General features: G+C 38.3%; 1 protein-coding gene across 1 annotated transcript; it reads right to left on the bottom strand.

Moving 5' to 3' along the window:
• Positions 1-959: 959 nt before the first annotated feature.
• LOC117393491 (glycerol-3-phosphate acyltransferase 2, mitochondrial-like) lies at positions 960-18,342 on the bottom strand (the record flags this gene model as incomplete). The annotated part of the gene is made up of 19 exons (XM_033991594.2): positions 18,258-18,342; positions 17,275-17,385; positions 17,128-17,198; positions 16,535-16,645; positions 15,822-15,937; positions 14,870-14,970; positions 14,260-14,393; positions 13,715-13,811; positions 12,725-12,904; positions 10,428-10,526; positions 9,759-9,841; positions 7,937-8,058; positions 7,233-7,303; positions 6,875-7,035; positions 6,312-6,415; positions 4,160-4,344; positions 3,662-3,739; positions 3,097-3,219; positions 960-1,080 (listed from the first exon to the last, which is right to left on the bottom strand). Coding segments are annotated over exons 1-19 (2,104 nt in total), but the record flags the coding sequence as incomplete, so codon positions are not given.
• Between the last annotated feature and the right edge of the window lie 574 nt (positions 18,343-18,916).

Genomic DNA, 18,916 nt, shown 5'->3' with positions numbered 1-18,916 from the left:
AAGTACCCAATCCCATGAAAACATCACTGTAATTCTAGGGGATTACTCTACCTCACTTTTCCTTTCACAGATCAGTGTTTATTTTCACAAGCTTTCACACAGTCCTTACAAACACAAAGGGATCTAAAGGAGTATGTAATCAAACATCAGTGAACACAGTACTAGGGTTGCAAGATCAATTGAAATCAAATCAAAATTGCCATTATCAAGGTATTATCATCCTCTGCAAACAACAAAGTATTCTGCTGCCATCGGGCTTATTATGTATTAACTCTGCCAACCCTGTAGTTTAAACCTCTACAAATACTATTCTGAAATGCATAGGATTTGCAGGGATATTCATATTTGTATTCTTTTTGCATTTCATATTCCCTGAGGGGACAATAAGCTAAACCTTAACCTTAACCTAACCTTAATATCTTAGTATTTCAGATGTTGATGCCGCTGGACATTTACATTTTTAAAAAGAACAAAAGATATATAAAAAGTTGCACAAACAAAGCCACTGTATAAACACTATTCATCACATTTAGAAAACTTCAAATTTAAGCCCGGTGTCCACTGCGTGTTTTCTTTGTTTTTTTTAGGTTAATGGATGGAATCTAAAACAGTCAAAGTTTGAGGAAATATCAGGCTTTAGGCTCCGTGTGGTAAAGTCAATATACTTTGCTAGCGTTTTTCGTGCTTGTAAAAGTTAGTGCATGAAAAGGAAATGGCGAAATATGGTCTCGGTTCACTGCTGATCTCTGCTACTTTGGCGGAGCGCTTGTGTTTACAGCTGGTCACGTTTGACAGAGATTGAACGTAGACGCAGCGAGATAACGGCTCACTCTGCATCCGAGATCCCAAATATCCAGAAATCAGTCACAGCTACAACTCAACTAAAGATTTTCCTCATGATCTTGCATCTCAGACTGTCAAAATCATGCAGTGGACACCCAGCTTTACACAGATCTTACCAGGCAGAGGTGAGAGGAGGGTCTCCAGAGATGAAGTGGCCCAGCATAGAGACCTCAAATACCCAGACAACAAACTGCAGAGGAAGAAGAGCAGGTCCGGACACTGACTTGGCTGCGTTATCTACATCCACAGAGACGAAGGACCCTCAGTAACACGCACTCTCAAATGTTCAGCTGTCTATTCATCTTATTCTGCAAGATGCCGTCGGCGCCGCCATCGTTATTCGGGTTATATTATTTGGCAATGGGCTCCCAATCTTGACAGCAAATAAGTTCTATACGGATTACAGCGGCGTTTTAAAGCGTAACAGAGAGTTGGTGCAGTGTGTGCTCATGAGCATAGAAAGTTTAAGAGAAATTAACATCATTCATGTCATGTTTTAGTGGCAAAACTTTTCTCTAATCTACATTGAAATGAATGGGATTCCTACTTAACAGCAAGTGCCATCACAAAGAAAGTGCGGCTTAGTAGCATTTAGAGGCAAAATAGGTCATTTAAAGGCGGAATAAGGTCAATTAGGTTTAGAAAGTCAAAGAAGTGCTTAACACACTGGGGTGATTTATTAGAAAAGTGCTGCATGAGGTTTGGCAATGACGTTAGAAGACATGTATTGGATTAAACCTAATAAATAACAAAGCATTATCACTTACTATTTCTATTTATTATTAGATTATTATTGTTCTAAAAATTGTGTTTGATACAGTGCAACCTGCATTTAAAAAAGCTCTATGTTATATGTCGTTAGTTTAATTTTATGAAGGCACTTGAGTTGCCAGTACAGTGCATAAAAAGGAGAATTTTCTACAACGCACCGTATAAAAGTTTAAGTACACGTAGTGGCGCCTATAAAACTGTTCTGTCTGGAGATTACACTGCCCAACGAGAGCTTTGTGTAGTTTCAGTTCAGACATTTTTCGTCAGTAAAAGGCTCTGCTCAGATGTCTTTAATGTTTAACTTCTGTAAAGTTTTCTCTTCTTCCTTGGGTTTGAAGCTTTGTTACATGTAGGAATATATAACATACATCCAAGTGCACAGTGTAGCCTAATCTTTTTTTAAAAACACAAACCGAACTTTTACGGTTTAAACTACACTACGCCAATTTACTATTATCAGTTTACTTTCTAAAACCACAATGGATTGGATTGAAAATATTTTGAATGGTTTGCTGAAAAGCCGTCCGCTGCTTTTTGGGTTTTCTAAATACGAAACACTGCATATCCAATAGAGGGAAACTAGGACAGACTGATAAAGGCAGTGAAAAGGGTCGGCTAAATAATTACCTAAAAAGCTCTTTCAGGCTAAAAGAAGAACCGCATCTAATGAGCCATCAGTTATTATCATTCACTGGATGATGTGGAAAGGCGCCTGTGCAAATCCAGATATGAATATATATGACAAAATACATTTCTAATAATGTATTTATGCATCTATTAAATATGAGAGTACGACATGACAAACGGTTTATTATTTACTCAGTTATGTAAATAGATCACCTTTTGAAACTGCACTGAGAGTCTGACATCTTGTCACCATGGAGATGTTAAGGCTTTGGTGGGATTCTTCTGCATTATGGCATTAAACGTTTACAACTTTGATTTATTCGATTACAGATGTTTTTATTGCAAAAAACAGGCACTGTTATTTTGAGTGGGCTTGCCTCTTCACAGATCATACCTGTGACTTGGCCTGGTGGTACCATTTGTTGGTCTTCATAGAGGTAGGAAGTTTAATGCCATACTGTGGAACATTCCTGGCACTATCTTCTCCATGGAGACATGCAGATGACAGATACTGCACCTTTAAAATCTACTAAAACTATATTTAGTACCAATGAATGATCTTTACAAACACATAGAAGTACAGAGCAATCATGTGTAAAGAGTATATTTACACATATAAGTATTCATAGTATTTGTACATAAGTACTCATAGTATTTGTATATAAGTACTCATAGTATTTGTATATAAGTACTCATAGTATTTGTATATAAGTACTCATAGTATTTGTATATAAGTATTCATAAGTATTTACTCCTGGTTTGTCATTTGTCCATTTCTGTTCTATATTAACATGGTTTTTCACTCTGTTCCAGTGTGAAAACCACAGGGTGAACATTAGCACTTTTCTTTTGTACCTTGTAAGAGCGGGACTCCATCTCCTCACAGTCAGAGTCACTGTTGTAAGGGTCATCGCTGGTGGTCCAGGAGAAAGTACCTTCTCTTTTCCACACATCACAAATGGGCACACCTTTGGGAACCTGCAAAAGTCATTACCATTGTCTACATCGATGTAGCCAAAAGTAAAGGCTAAATATGAATATAACTAATATTTCTCATTTCCATAATATATGCCCTTTAATCCTCAAGGCTCTGGAGATTAAATTTTAAGATGAGGAAATTGTACGAGTGAGAGGAGACATGAATTCCCCAAAATGAGATGAAAAACTATGAAAAGATTTAAATAATTTCTGATGAAGGGGCTGTTAAATATTTAGTTAATATAGTCTCTTTTTTCACCAGTGGCACAAAAACAATACCAGGGGCAGATTATTTCAGATCTATATCATGGGATTTGTCTCTTTGCTTGCTCTTATGGCACTAAATCTATTCCCTTCTCTAGTAATATGCTTTTAAAATGCATTTATATATTTTTACAGCACACAATTTTCTGTTCTAACACAGTTTACAATGTGTCTTTACCTGTTCCATGATCAATATGCCGCAGCGCACCAGACTGTCAACTGCATCCAGCGCAAAACTGTGGGAAGACTGACAGGGCTGTGGGGAAACGGAGAGAAGAGGACAACTAAGTTCAGTGGTGGAGCAAGGTTACAGCACAAACAGCATGACCAGGGAAGGAAGCCAGCCACTGTGGAAGAGTGGACAGTGAGATGGAGAAATGATCAGAAAGATGAGCCAGAGATAGGCAGTAGAGAAATGAAAGCTGTATTATTCTGCGAGGAAAAGGCTGCGAGAACACTCAACAAAAAGACTGTAATGATAGGTAGGGAAACAGAAAGGGGATGCATTTCTGGTTATGATTTAGGGCTCTTCACATGGGCCACGTGTGCCTACAACTCACAACATGAAAAGCCCTTTGAGTTGATAGCACGGCAGCAATGAAGGATGTTGTGCTACTTTAAAAATCCGCTCATTGAAACATGTCGGCTGCGTCGCGTGATTTGAATTTTAACATACTGGCATGAATCCTGGAGGCAGAAGATGACACAGCTGCAGGGCTCTGTTGGTCAGCTCCGTCTGGCACAAAACGACGTCAAACTCCATGTCACCTTTGACCTCTGCCCCATCCACGCCGTCACTCCTCACGCGGCTACTCACTCCGCTCACGGCCACTTCGCTCAACATGGCCGACACCGCACAGGCTGAAGGTAAAATATATTAATGGTTTAGTGCATGAATAATAGAACGGAAATAAGATGATAACTAAAAGCGTATTATTTAAAAGTCTACTATGGACACTTTCTGCGTGTCTCCATGGAGATGTTATTGCTTTGTCTGGTATTAAACTCATCCATCTTGCATTTATTCAATCACCGGTGTATTTATTGCTCAAAATATCTTGAGAACATGAATTCTTATTGTGAGCGTGGTTGCCTTGTCTCCATGGAGATAGATACATTTAATGACATACATCCCGAGCAAAGCAGAAGGACAGGACACATTCTGAATATACTAGGGATGTCAAAAGTATCGAAAATCAGATATTAATCAATACTAAAACTAGTAAAGAAACTAGACACTCATTTGAGCAAGTGTAAAGTCTAAAAAAACGCACATTCACAGGACAGAAATGAACCTTTCCTGAATAGTTTTAGAATCAGAACAATACGACACACAGAGGATACTTGAATGACTGAGGAATTACACAGAAATAACTCCACACGGTAATATAAAAGAAAGTACTAATATTTAATCTTGAAAATAACATTCTATGGTGTAAAGAAAGAGTGTTTTTTTATTATCATTGTGGCAGCGTAATCATTATTCAGTCTTGAGTCTATTCCGTGGTTTGAAACAGTTTGACATTTGTGTATAGTGACAACCCAAGTTTGTTCTATTCATCTAATTTACTTGTATTTCTATTCTACTGCTGCTGTTCGAAGGGCTAATAATTGTTTTCTTATTTTAAATGATTGTTCCTCACCCTAACCCAGTATGAGGGTTTTAAATTACAGGGAAATGTGGTCACCATTTTCTTGGTAATAATGGAAACAGGGCTGGAAAATGCATTTCTCCTTCCAGAAAGCTATCATTCCATTTCCATCCTATTATTTACTGTTCTCTAATGTAAAATGTGATCGGTTTATTTATTCCACAGAAGGACAGTCACGACTTCATCACAGGAAAAACTAAAGACTATATTAACTATATTAGTTTTGGGGATCTTGTATTGTACTTTACACAGGGGTATGTTTTTAATGGCTTTCAGTTCTACTCACTGCCCACAAGCTCCTCATCCAATGAATCACGCAACAACAAAGACCATTTCCAACAGAGGATACAACCTCCTGCACTGCAAAATACCACCTTTATTTTTATTTTCTCTCACAACAAAGTTAGAATGGGACTCATATTTCACCCCAGTGTTTGGATATGAAACACTGCTATTTGGTTTGCTGCTGGGAGGCTAAAATAGAGGACATAAATTTAACTGTCTGACATAACTTACTCATATCCTTGCAGAGTTTTTTACTTGGTGAATAAAATGACATTCTTGTATAAAACAGCTATTCAGTTGCCATAGAAATAAACACTTTAAAGAAATTAGGTTTAATGGAATGTTCAAAGTATGCAAAAATGTCCCTGCATCGGAATGAAGATTAAAGAAAACCAAATATCTTAAAATAATAATATGATATTTTAACTTGAAAGTATGTTGCTGACATTGAAATAATGTTAAAGAGAATGAATAATCCATGGAGTTAGAGAATATGGCCGTCCTCTATCAGAAAAGTTATATAGGCTGAGAAATACTGTTGATATATTGTTTTGTATATGGCATTTATATATTTTTCTCTCATTATTTTTTTTAAATGCATTTAAAAATCATGTTGGTTAAGCATGTTTAAACCTTGCTTACATGCTTCTCTATGTACAATTAATACTAACATATTCATGGGTTTCAGAGTGATAAAAAAAACTGAACGGTTGCCATAGCATTAAAAAAAAATCAACACAAATTATTCTGTCTCTTGAATGGGCAAATGTCCTTAAATGCTGTCTTTAAACAAAAGCTGACACCCATGAACTCACCACTACCATGACGTCTTCTATAAATAAGCTGTAAGTGGATGTGAAGAGCGTGTGTGTGTCAGATAAGGCTCCTCACCCCCAACAGCCTCCAGGATAAAGGCGTGAGTGACGGTCTGCGCCTGGAGACTGAGATGGTGAGCAGCTGCAGGAGAGGGACGAGGCAGAATCAATGGGTCTTTCCTAAAATAAAGGAAGAGGGAGTATATTCAGAACAGGGGGCTCACGCTGGAAAAACAACATCAATTGTGTTTCTACTCCTTTAAAGGTACGGTATGTGGCCTGCGCTCTTGCTGGTTTAAAAAAGGAAGTCCAATCATAACTAAACCTGGGTTGTCAGTGCTTTATAACCTGCATGTAATAGACACATACAAGTTTTTTTTTTCCTCATTCTCAGCTGCAGGTGTTGGGGTTTAGGTAGTGAGAGATGAGATCAGAGTCCTTTTAGATTTCAAGATTTCAGCTTTGAAACTGGCGACGCAAATGAGAGACTTATGTCCATCATGCCCAATGTTTTTGTAATAAAAACAAAATTTGCGTTATGATTGCGATCTATGAGGGTAATATTTGTCTAGGTACACAGACGGGTCATAAAATTTGAAATAAAAATGCGCTAAACCTTTAAACCACAAACAAACCAACCTGGATGGTGCTGCTGCCATGATGAGGTGTGGGGAGAGCAAACTGAGAGAGTAGTGAACCACCCTCGAGAGTGTCCCCCCGAAGCCGACGTCTTTGTTCCTAAACAAGAGCTCCTCCGTGAGCCACGATAGATCACGACACAAGACAGACAGCTTTACACCCTACAGTGGTGGAGAAGAAGAGAGGGGGAGCGAAAAATCATTTTAACAACACCAGTCAGTGACATAAAATAGACACTTGAGTATGACTCACTCTCACACTGATAAATGAAGAAGCAAGTCAATTTTGTTCATTACCCCCTGTGGAGTTTGACAGATACAGAAGCAAACTTTGAAACAGACAAAGTAGACATATGTACCTTACGGTGTCTGTGGAGCAAAAGGCTCGACACGACGCTGGTGGACATCACGGACTGACAGGAAGTGGCAGCTACAAAATCAAAGGGCAAGCATATAATATGTCAGAAAATGTAGAAACCTTACAGCTCACTCTTTGTCTTGCAGTGTTTTCAAGCGCTGAATCTATTTTGGTGCAATAAAAATAATTTTCCATCCCTTCTTGAGCAAACCCCCTCAACTATAGTGTTATTAATCATATGTGAAATATCTGTTTTTGCAAATTAAACTTTTGTCTGCTATAGTTATAATCTATGACACCCGTGGATCATAATTTTATACTTCAGACATTGTAAATAGCAATAAATATAAATAAAAAACAACTTAATGAAAAAATATATAGGATTTCTGTGGTGAAAACTGCGTCACTGACTCCCGCCTACATGTATAGTTGTTTGAGAAAATAAAATTGGAAAACAAAGTAAGTACAAAGCAGTGGGCGTGTACACAGGGGACAGTTGGATAGTTGAAAACAGGGATTTGTGGAGCAGTGGCATACTCAAACGTGCAAGAATTGCTTTAAATATAAGTTCAAGTGGGTAAATGAGAATGGGAAACGATTTGAACATGGTTAGAAGCTTTATAAAGTTGCATAGTGCATCCCCTTTGAGAAGAGCTTATCAATAATTGTTTATGATTGAGCAGAGGGCTGTATCCATAGACCTACAGTGAAGGAGGTGAAGGATGATCGCAACGCTGAGGTCGTCTTGGTGATGTGCTTTAAGTTCAGATGCATAATGACGAGGCAGAAGCCATGACATCCTCCTACATCCGTTTGCACTTTCAGATCTTAAAACAGACAACAAGTCAAAATGTAATCAAGTATTTACATATTATTAACCCTGTGTTTCTTTTCATTTATGTAGTAGCTTCATGATCATCCACAAGGCCATGTCCCCTTCGATTTTCTCTAAAGAAGAAAACACATGAATGCCATTTGCACTTTCACATCTTAAGAAAGCGAGTGGAGGGATGTCAAGAGTTTGCATATTATTAACCATATTTTTCTTTTTATGTAACAGGTCAATGAACATCAACAGGGTCATGCCCCATAGATTTTCTTTAAAGCAGAAAATAAGTTAATTATAGCTGCAAAAACAAAAAAAAAGCCCATTTGCCCTTTCAGATCTTAAGATAAACAAGTGAGAGTGGAGAGACATCGAGCATTTACATATTATTAACCATATGTTTTTGAACATCAACGTGGTCGTGCCTCATAGAATTTCTCTAATGAAGAAAACGAGTAAATTATAGGCGCAAAAATACAAAATGCTATTAAGATGATTTCTGAAGATGTTATCGACTGGCACCACGCTGGTCTTTAGCTCACTGCCGTCTTTCAATGGCAACACTTAAACCTCACAACAAAGAAACAAAAGAGAAACAAATCAGTGAGGATGATTATGTGTTTGCTCATTTACATGTTAAACCGCTAATAACCGCTCTATCGTTTCTACAACTCTGCGCTGCACTTTGATTTGCACTGTTTGCCTCCAGCTCACGGAAAAGAATTAAACAGAGAGAAGCCACTTGCACCGACACACGCCAAGCAGAGATTGAGGGGGATGTTATTTGTGTCTTATCTTTTTCACTGCCAGACAGTCTAATGTTGTTTGTAATTGGACCAAGTTTAAGAGGATGAAATCTCACCAGGGGATGGCATCATATCAGTTACACTCTTGAAGCTTAGAGGCAAGTTTATATTCTTAAACTTAAACATGGAAACTTTTTTAGCTTTGCAGATGACAGGACTGTAATCGCAGTGATATACTCTCAAATACTAGAAACAGACAATGGATTTATTCTAGGGAGGCAAGATACGACTGGAGACCGTTGGGAATACAAGGTGCCACATGGAGCAGCAATGGTTCGAGTGGAAACTGCCATTGTGTCCTTAGGCAAGACATTACGCCCACATTGTCTAGTATGAATTCGGTGTGTGCTGGAGTGTTGGTGATGCTTGGAGGTGCCTCGCTTTTCTCAGTTTACTCCAGGACAGCTGTGGTTACAATAGTAATTCCCCACTACAGAGTTACAAAGCTATGTTAAGCACTTTGGGTGTCTTGAAAACGCGCAAAAATAACCCAGTGTAGTAGCAGTAATAGCAGTAGTAGTAGTAGTAGCAGTATTATGATTCAGTGAAATCAACATTCTAATGGGCGTAATTACCAAATTGTAAAGATTACAATTCAAATAATTTCCACTGCTTAAGTCAAAATATCCTGTCTTATTACAAAACCAGCCAACTCTGTAGTTTAAACCTCTAAAACCTTTTCTGAAATGTATGAGAATTATTTCAACAGTTCATATTTCAGTCTTGTTTCAAATTCTAATGCTCCTGGACATGTTTAAGATGTGAACTCTAAACAGAATACTACTATTGAAACATAAACCGCTAATCCATTCATAATTCCAATGCTTGTCAGATAAAGCACTATTCAACATCATTCAGCCCTGTGTAATTCTTTAAGTACTTATGGCATAGTGACCTGTTGTTTAAGATCACGGGCAGCAACAGGTCCTGTAGAGGGAGCCAGTCATCCACTCTGCACCTCCCAGAGTCACACATTTCCTGAAACAAAACAAACTTATCAATAAAGACAACTGTTCTGATGATCATTTAATATATGTACACTCAGGGCTTGACACTCAGAAATTGAATGTACAGTTTTATTTGCAGGCTGAATAGACAGAAATGAAATAATAATGTCACTCACAAACATAACATTCAGTGTAATTCGCTATCAGTCCAAGATGTGGAGACACTGGTATGGCTGTCTTTTTAAAACGCAGATGTTTACTGTTTGTATTGTCAGTGAATTGAATTAAATTGAAAAAGCAACAGATGCCAACATCTTACAACCCTGAAAGCGAGTGAGTACACCCCATATTGTATGTAAATCTCACTTTTTATGCAAATCATTCTCTAAATAAGTGAGATTAAAAACAGGGGCTTAAATGGAGGAATGGACAACCAATTTGGATAGACGGTTACTCCAAACGTACATGTGACAGAATAGTGAAAACCAGTGAACATGCAAAGTGGAGACAAAACTATATCCAAGCATCACAAGTAGGCAGGCGCCATTTGAACCATTAAAATGCAAGGCAGGATGTTAAATGATAAGACTTTGATGCTGGCTCCTTTTATGGTTTACCTTCAGAGAGAAAGGCTGCGCCAAGTCAATCCGTACACTCCCCCATGACCTCGTCCAGAGGAGAGACAGCAAACGCTTTACCACACTGCTCAGGCCAATCTTCAAAAACAGACAAGTGTAAAACGATTACGCTCTTTTAGCAGTAATAATATAATGGCGACTTTCCATAAAGGGCATTACAACGACAGCAATAGCAATACCACTAATGAAAACAATCTATAACGGTTAGATAAACAGGCATATTTGCAGAGTGTCTAAGCATGGGATTAAGTATGCCATGTCAATTGTGTTTGAATGATTAAACTAAATGGTTGGGTGAAGACCTTATTACCGCAATTAACTGAGCTTAACCCTCTCATTAGTACCATCTCTCATGGGGGACAGACTATTACCGAGTTTTCATTGCTCAGAAAATGCACAAATAAGCAAAAGCAATAAGCTTTTTAGAGACTTTGATCAAAAACAGAAAAATCAATGACATGTTGTTGCACATTTAAAGGGCTTGTACTTTATTTTAATTTCTTCCGGTTAGGATAAACGTCATTTATATTAGTACAGAGTAAATGTAGATGACTAAATCAAATTACACTGAAACATATGAGGCTATATCTTGCCCCCGGTCTTAATGGAGCAGTAGTACTAACGAGGGGGCGTGTCCAGGTCGGACTTTCTCTACCAACACAATGTCAATGCTGGCGTAAAGAGGCTGTACTTGGAGGCTGATGGCTAGAGTGGGATGGTACAAGTACATTTATGGAGATGGCATCTGAACCAATCTGTGACCACTGCAGCATTTAAAATCTCAGTGTGGGTAATGTCTTTGTCTTTGTCTCAGGAAATAGAGATGCAAAAAAAAGAAAAAGAAATAATTATATATGGGTACAATGAAACAACCCTGAAGCCCCACAATGTAAGTATGCACCAGTAGCGACACCAGGATTAGAATTTTGGATGGGTTGTGACAAAACTGGCAAACCAAACTGTAGAGCGGTCCAGAATTGATACAGGGAGCAGGCGACGGGCTCTGCTCTGCTGTGGAGAGGGCATCCAAACAGCACAACATACTGGTGCAAAGTCTTTAGTTTTTAAATAGCCTATATATACCATTAGTTTACACACACACATACGTTTTAATCTGGGATGGCAACCCTAAATTCACCTCACAAAAACAGTAACTGCTCCAGGCTCCTCCTGGGCCCATGGTTCTCGCCGTAGCATATGGACCAGAGGAGGGCCAAAATTTTAAGTGATGCTATAGTAATTAATATTTTCATAATGTCTGTCATATCCTTTGTTATTTTATTAGAATTAAATGTACACACCAACCCGTTCTGGCGATTCACTGAATGTGCCACACCATGCCCTCAATTTGCTCTACTCCACCTGATATTTGGGCCGGCACACCTCTTGTTTAGAGCGTCGCATGCTCTCAGCTATAGCACTGACACTATCTGCCAGCAGATTATCTCGCTAACGCTGCGTTAAGACCGGGGGCAACATACAGCACATAATCTTGTTGAGGAATAACTAAGAGAAGCAACTGTCAGGGTTTTTGTCCAATCACAGCCACATTGTTTGCCAAGAATCATGGGAAAACAACTGCCTGACATTTTACCAGACAGTTGATTCCCTGTCACGGTGCATTATCAAAAGTGAGAAAAAAAACTAAGTAGTCAGGAATAGATGAGAACCAAGCAGAAACAACTGCATGAGACCTACATTCTGTTTGGATGCTGGGGTCTGAACCGGACCGTAAAACGTGACAAACACCTGGGAAGACTCTCAAATGCGAAACGCATCTCCTATCAAAAAATTAACAACAAAGAATCCTTCTCTGACCTCAGATTTACAGAGTTAAGTGCTTCACTTGAACCCATGCAGTTTCTCAGTGCAATTTTTTTTTCCTTTCCATTTTACTTGTAAGCCGCCTGTTAGTTCTGACACAAATGGACCATGGTTAATCGGCCTGTCAATCAGGCCCATCGGAAATGTGTGAGACAGGATATGGTTCCAGACCCACACCTCTAAACTCAAATATTGTCAGTGTATGTGGTTGGCTGTGTGTGGTTGGCTGTGTGTGGTTGGCTGTGTGTGGTTGGCTGTGTGTGGTTGGCTGTATGTCGTTGGCTGGACAGGCAGGTGCAATATCACAGTAACAGAAAGGACAAAGTGGGCGGGGTTAATAGTTCAAACTATGTTCCTGACTCATGGTTCAAAATCAGACACAGTCCTTTTAAAGTGTTGTGTTGTGTTGTGTGTGTGAAAGTGTATGTTGTGCTATTGGTGCTGGTACCCACCTGTGGGTCGGCTGGGGGCACACAGCTGTATGAGATGCCCACTGGGACCAGGCTAACATCAGGGACAGATCCTTCTTTTATGAGCTGTCTGATGCGAGCCAACCACTGCTCTCCCTGACCAGGCTCAGCTGACACAGCAACACTGACTGCTTGGCCCTCATGTAGCAGCTCACATACCAGCTGAGGGGGGAGAACAAATACAAAGAAATCAACATTCAACAGGAGTCTGGGAGTCACAAAATCTGCATTTAATCATGTGTTAATGCTTACCAAGCATTTTATACATACACAAGCAATATAAAAACATGTCTGGAATATAAAAATGTTAGAAAATGAATCAGGAGAGGAGGAGAAGGATAAAAAGATAAACTGCATAAATAAAGGGGACTTTAGGGGCACTTGACATGACATTCAAAGATACTTCCATAGCCCCAAGTACTGTTCCCCTTACAGACAAGGGTGATTAAATTAGCAATGAACTGCAGCTAAGCAGGCCTACACTCAATAAACAATAAAGGTCCATTAACAGTGAAATACAAGCCATAAACACGGCTGCTTTCTCACGCACAGCCAATATGCTTACTCACGTCGACAACACTATGTGTGACCGTAAACAAACTGTTCAGGTTCACTCTTTCATATTAATGCCACACATGTTTAGTCATCTTGTACACAGCTCAGTTTAAAACGGAAGGCAGTTTGAAGGCTTTAATTTGTACAAATGTTCAGAGAAAAACAACTACTTCAGATGCAAATAGGTCTGATAGCACAGTGAAATGTTAAGTACTGCAACCCTTTAAATAGTTTTCAGATAAGGAGTAAATGTAAGAAAATGTAACAAGGTATATATTAAAATCAGCCACTCGCACATATCTTTTAGTTTTATAACTATAATATTGTTATTTTGAATAGTGCAGCTGTTATGATCATATATATCATGTGACTTCATCAAAACACAGTTGCTTCAATCTATAGAATATTAACACTCACAGAGATCATCACAGCTGAGCTCAGGGGATTTCGCTCAAACTCCTCCTCCGTCAGGTCACCATTCAGAAGAACCACTCCAACTTTTTGAAGAATCATTCTTCAATATCAACAGAAAAAAACAATAAAATAATTCTGCTTTTGGATATGTTTGTTAAAGTTTGAAGTTAATGTTTAAAGTGAATTTAAACATTAAAGTAAATTTCAAAACTGCAACACAAATAAAACGTAGTTGCAAGTTGCTATATTCCAAGTAATAACAACACATTTTGAAAATATAATTTGTTGTTCTGACATATAATATTATTTTTTGTTTTTATTGTAATATCATTTACAACATAATATTGAGGGCCACTTAAGGAAATGTGTGGGTCTCAATTTGCACTTGGGGAGTGGGGAAATACTCCCCACTCCCCAAGTGCAAATAACAGAACATAAGATAAACACTGAGTCCAAATAAATATATAATTAATATTTGCCATAACTGACAGCTGCGTTGACATAGTGGTTATTGTGACATCAATCTGCAAACATCTAACATGAATTACCTGAGCAAACTATTGTTTATTTTCACTGGACAGATTGTGTATGGGACTCTAAGGCTGTGGCAGAAGAGGGCCAACGAGATGAGAGCGCAGTCCAGAGCACTCTGACGCACGTACACATAAACCAGTGGACATCCCTGGACAACACAGCAGTGGTTAATTATGATGCCCGTAAACAGATAAAACAAGGTCATATGAAGCAAGAAATGTTTACAGTGGTCACGATAAGCACTATAAACAATAAGCACTATAATAATAACCGCTATAACAATAAGCAGTATGACAATAAGTGCTATGACAATAAGCACTATACTAATGACAACAAAGCTGAAGTAAAAAGGCAATTCTTAATTTGTCTAGCCCATTTCCTTTCTTTCTGAATAGTGCTTCAGAGACAGACATACATACGCATTTAGTCAGCCATGTAATTAATGTTCCTCAGACGGTAATTAAATTGTAAAAAAGTCTAGTGAAATTCCACTCAAGCACAACTTTATCTACTACTGTTTTAGCTACTATAAGAGGTGCTTTGGGAGTCACGTATACCACTCACAAAGTTAGAAAAGTTTGTTTCTACAAACTGAATAGTATTGTGTTGTGTGAGAGCTTGTACCTCTTGTGAGGCTTTGTGTAAAGCCGGCAGATGGTTGGGGCTAACTTGGACACTCCCGAAAACAGAAGCAAGCATCTTCAAAAACAACCAGCCACACAAATCTAAACCAAAATGCAGAGTAAAACTTTAAGGACATCTTTCAAGGTAAATTGGATAGATGGATATCGTGGCTTGGGGAATAGTAGACTTGATGCATTGACGCTAAGGGACAAAAGCAGTTTAGTTTAGAGATAAAAGGAGGAAGTGGGGGGAATTGTGACAGCATTTAATGAAGCAGATGAACCCGAGCGAGTGGGAGGAAGATGGAGAGGAAAAAGAGAAATGTATCCAGAAAAAACACATAAAGTATTTCCTATCAACTTGAAAACTGAGCTTTGTGGAGTCTTCCTCATGCACCTTCATGTTTCTACAGCTGCTGACAAAGGGAAATAACTCTATTGATATGTCTAAGCTTTAGATTTCACATTGAGAATTCTTGTGGGGCGAATCCTTTTTGAATTTTGAATGGTGTTTGGAAAACTGCACAAACATACCATGGTATGAGATGTTAGCCTTAGGAATGGAGTCAGTGACGTATTTTCAACAGCAAAGGTGAAAGAGGAGAGAGCACTGAGATTGACTGTAAAAGACTCCCAAGATGTATGGCTTGCTGGTGTATCTCGCTGACATCAATGGGTCAACTGAAACTCCAGATGCCAGTCGGTTTCCGATTGATAAAGGGACTCAGAATACAGCAAAGAGCCATGCACGCTGCTCTTCTTTGGGCAGAGCATGTGTGTGCTATAGATCGAATTGAATCCATGACTTGATTGATGCACTTTTTGCCCTTGTGCAAGTGTACTGTTCGTTAGTGTCTACAGCTTTTACTGCAGTATTTTTTGAGTTTGCCCGCAGCAGTTCAATACAGACAAGCCTCTAGCAAAGATTGAAAAGAGAAGATTTTCTCATTCGCTCACGTACCGCGTAAGGCCAGAGGAAATGCAGGTGTTAATGAGGGGGAGGAAAGTTGGAAGGCAACCGATCTGCCCCTGTTCTGCCTGTGGCTCTGCAGCAAGCGCCTCCTTCACTCTTTAACACAGTCACAGGACAGCAGAATTACCTCACATAAAGCTCCTTTGTGCAGTATACATTCAAACACAAGCCTATCAGTAAGGCAACAACAGGCTTAAGTAAAGTTTCATGAAGGTAAACAAAGAACTGGAGGTAAAATGGATGGATGTAAACTGGATTTTTTGTGGTTTTAAAATCTCCATAACATGTCAACTGCAACTGTGTCTAAACTCTGTATAATCAATAATAATAATCTTTAATTGTACAGCACTTTTCTGTTAACAATGTTAATACTCCATACAAGAATAAAAACAAGAAAAAAGACAAAAACAGATCAGTATTTAGTAAGCTACAATCAACTGAAAATCAGGCATTATTAAAAGGCACATAGGATTGGAAATATACTAAATTATCCCAGACATGTTATTTGTGGAACCATAACTTTCACATTTTTACAGTTATGTTTTTTGTAATTACTGCTGCTTGTTTACTGCACCATAAAACAAGACAAATTATTGTAATGGTCCACTATAATTGTCAGAATCTTATTTTATTGACATGACGTCTATCCATTTTATACTTCATTATGCGTCACTGTCTTTTTGCCTGGGGTACCTGTTACTCTGATAGACTCGCTCCACTCGGTCGGTAGCGGGACTTGGGAAAACTTCGCACCCACTCACAAACAGAACACAGCACAACCTTCGGACAAGCCAGCCTCGAAACCTGTGGACAAAGATGATGACTTTACAAAGTACAAACAGTGTTTCATCTACTGTATCATGTTATTTTGAAAGTTTATACACAGAAACACAGATATATAGAGAGAGACAGGTATTCAGATACAACAGAGTGGATTTCTAGTGTTAAAGATATATTCAAGGGACAAGATTTGAAAAGTGTAACTATACATTTTGGGGGGGCATGATTGATTTGCTCTGTTGATCAATTTTAGATTTCAATATTCTGACTTGTTAAAAATGGATTTTATCATTAATATTCTGAACTTAAACAGACATTTTAATCTCTGCCATTAAACATAAATCACAGAACAATTGTATTCCCAACAGAGAAAGACAATTGGCAGTAGATCTCTCCATTAAAAATTAATCATTGACGATTTTAAACAATTGGATATGGTTCTGATTAAAATTTGATTCATTCTGCAGCCTGCATTGTATAGTACAGAGTAGATAGCAGCGTAATACCTGGTGTGCTTCTCATTGATACTCAAAATGTTGCGGAAACCATCCCAAGAATTTTGTTCAAGTTTGTTACGCTGAAAATAAATGAAGAATCAATAATGGCTAATTGCAGTACACAGACACGGAGGTGAATGATCAGATCTGACTCACGAGACTCTCTGGAGTGCACTGATGACAACACTGGCCCATGGTGGGTCTGAACATGCCCAAACAAGGGGCCACCATTTTTGTCTTTCTCTTGATCTTCAAACCCCATGATATCTGAACATAAGAGAAGCAGCCACAATGATACCAATTAAAACAATGGCCAGAAGAGAAAATATGAATCCCTAATGCAAATTTAGACAAGCATTTTTATTCTTCTAAAAGACTGACTGCGATGGCAACTTGAAATGGGTTATAGCACAAACTTAAAAGTATAAAAATGTTACATCAGTTGCCCCTGGTAGGTTAGAGCAGTATGTCTACAAGTGCAATGAAGAATGCTAATGTTATTTATGTAACCACTTTCATCATGTGTATAAACTTATAACCGTAAGGACTGAAATAATGACTTGCACTATTGACCACAACAGATAAAAACTATGAGAGGAAGATTTGTGTGGACAAGATTTTAGGTTATTGTGGTTTTATTTTGTCATTAACTCACAAAACCACAGTGCAACTAACACGAAAATGCATTTTTAAAACTATTACACATTAGACATTCAAATGACTAAGGCAAGTTCAGTTGTGCAGCTCAATTGTATAATTTATAATATTTTCTGAAGCTGTGTTGAGCTCAAATGAGGTATAAATGGGAGTTCACACTGATTATATAGTTCAAACAAAATGGCCTAATGAGTGCTCTTAAATCAATAACCCTTTGCTCCTGATCGTGATAAATTACAGGATAGAGAACAACTGACAGAATCAATGTCTGGAAAGAGAAGTGGAAGCATGGCTATTTTTTGTTCATTTACAACTCTCCAGAAAGTATTTACATTTTTGCAAACTTGTGTTGTGACTTTTTAGACATTAAAATGAAACTTCAGACAAAATATGTTGATAAAAAAACAATATTTTTCATATTAGAAGACTGTCTCTAGTTGTGGCATTGGAATGTAGTTGCACGGACTGGCCTGAGTACTTACTGCAGCCTTGTGCGGTTCAGCTGACTGAAGTCCCATTTCTTTGTTTAGCCAGAACTTCTTCTGCCCAAAACCAGGCTAACACTATCTAAGAGAAAACAGAGGAAATGAATATTGAGCATTACAATATACACTCGTAGACCCAGGTTTGTAATTATGAACTGTTTATTGCCACTGAGGGATTCTTCTGTCACAAAAACGATTTTGGTTCAGGGTTTGTGGCGTGTTCATCTATCATATAATGCCTAAAGCTACCATTTCTACCACCTAACAGTTTTTCACTGTAACTAAGTTTTCAATTCTTCACTCCTGAGCAGAGAAAGTGTAGTTTCCTTCAGTCACTTTACTGTTGTGCTTGCTCCAGGCCAAATTCAAAAGCTGAGTCTTCACTTTTGTATGCAAAAGAACTCACCGGGCATTGGTATTATGAGCTTAGAAAAGGTGGGTTTCCTAAGGCTGTCTTTTCAGTAACGTAGGTCAAGAAAAGTAGACACTGACTGCAGCACTAAATAATTTATAAATCACAACAAATCATATTTTAATGCAGGTGTTACATAATGAATAGCCAGTGTCTCTCTAAAGCGCTGCATCACTTCAAGTTTAAGTGGCCCAAAGTGGACGCTATACAGATCAATGACACTTCTAGAAAAGGAAAAAAATGA

Source organism: Periophthalmus magnuspinnatus, unplaced genomic scaffold (assembly GCF_009829125.3).
Source record: "Periophthalmus magnuspinnatus isolate fPerMag1 unplaced genomic scaffold, fPerMag1.2.pri scaffold_16_arrow_ctg1, whole genome shotgun sequence".
Classification (NCBI taxonomy): domain Eukaryota; kingdom Metazoa; phylum Chordata; class Actinopteri; order Gobiiformes; family Gobiidae; genus Periophthalmus; species Periophthalmus magnuspinnatus.
The sequence above is the reverse complement of the archived record's forward strand: the minus strand, read 5'-3'. Positions and strand labels throughout refer to the sequence as shown.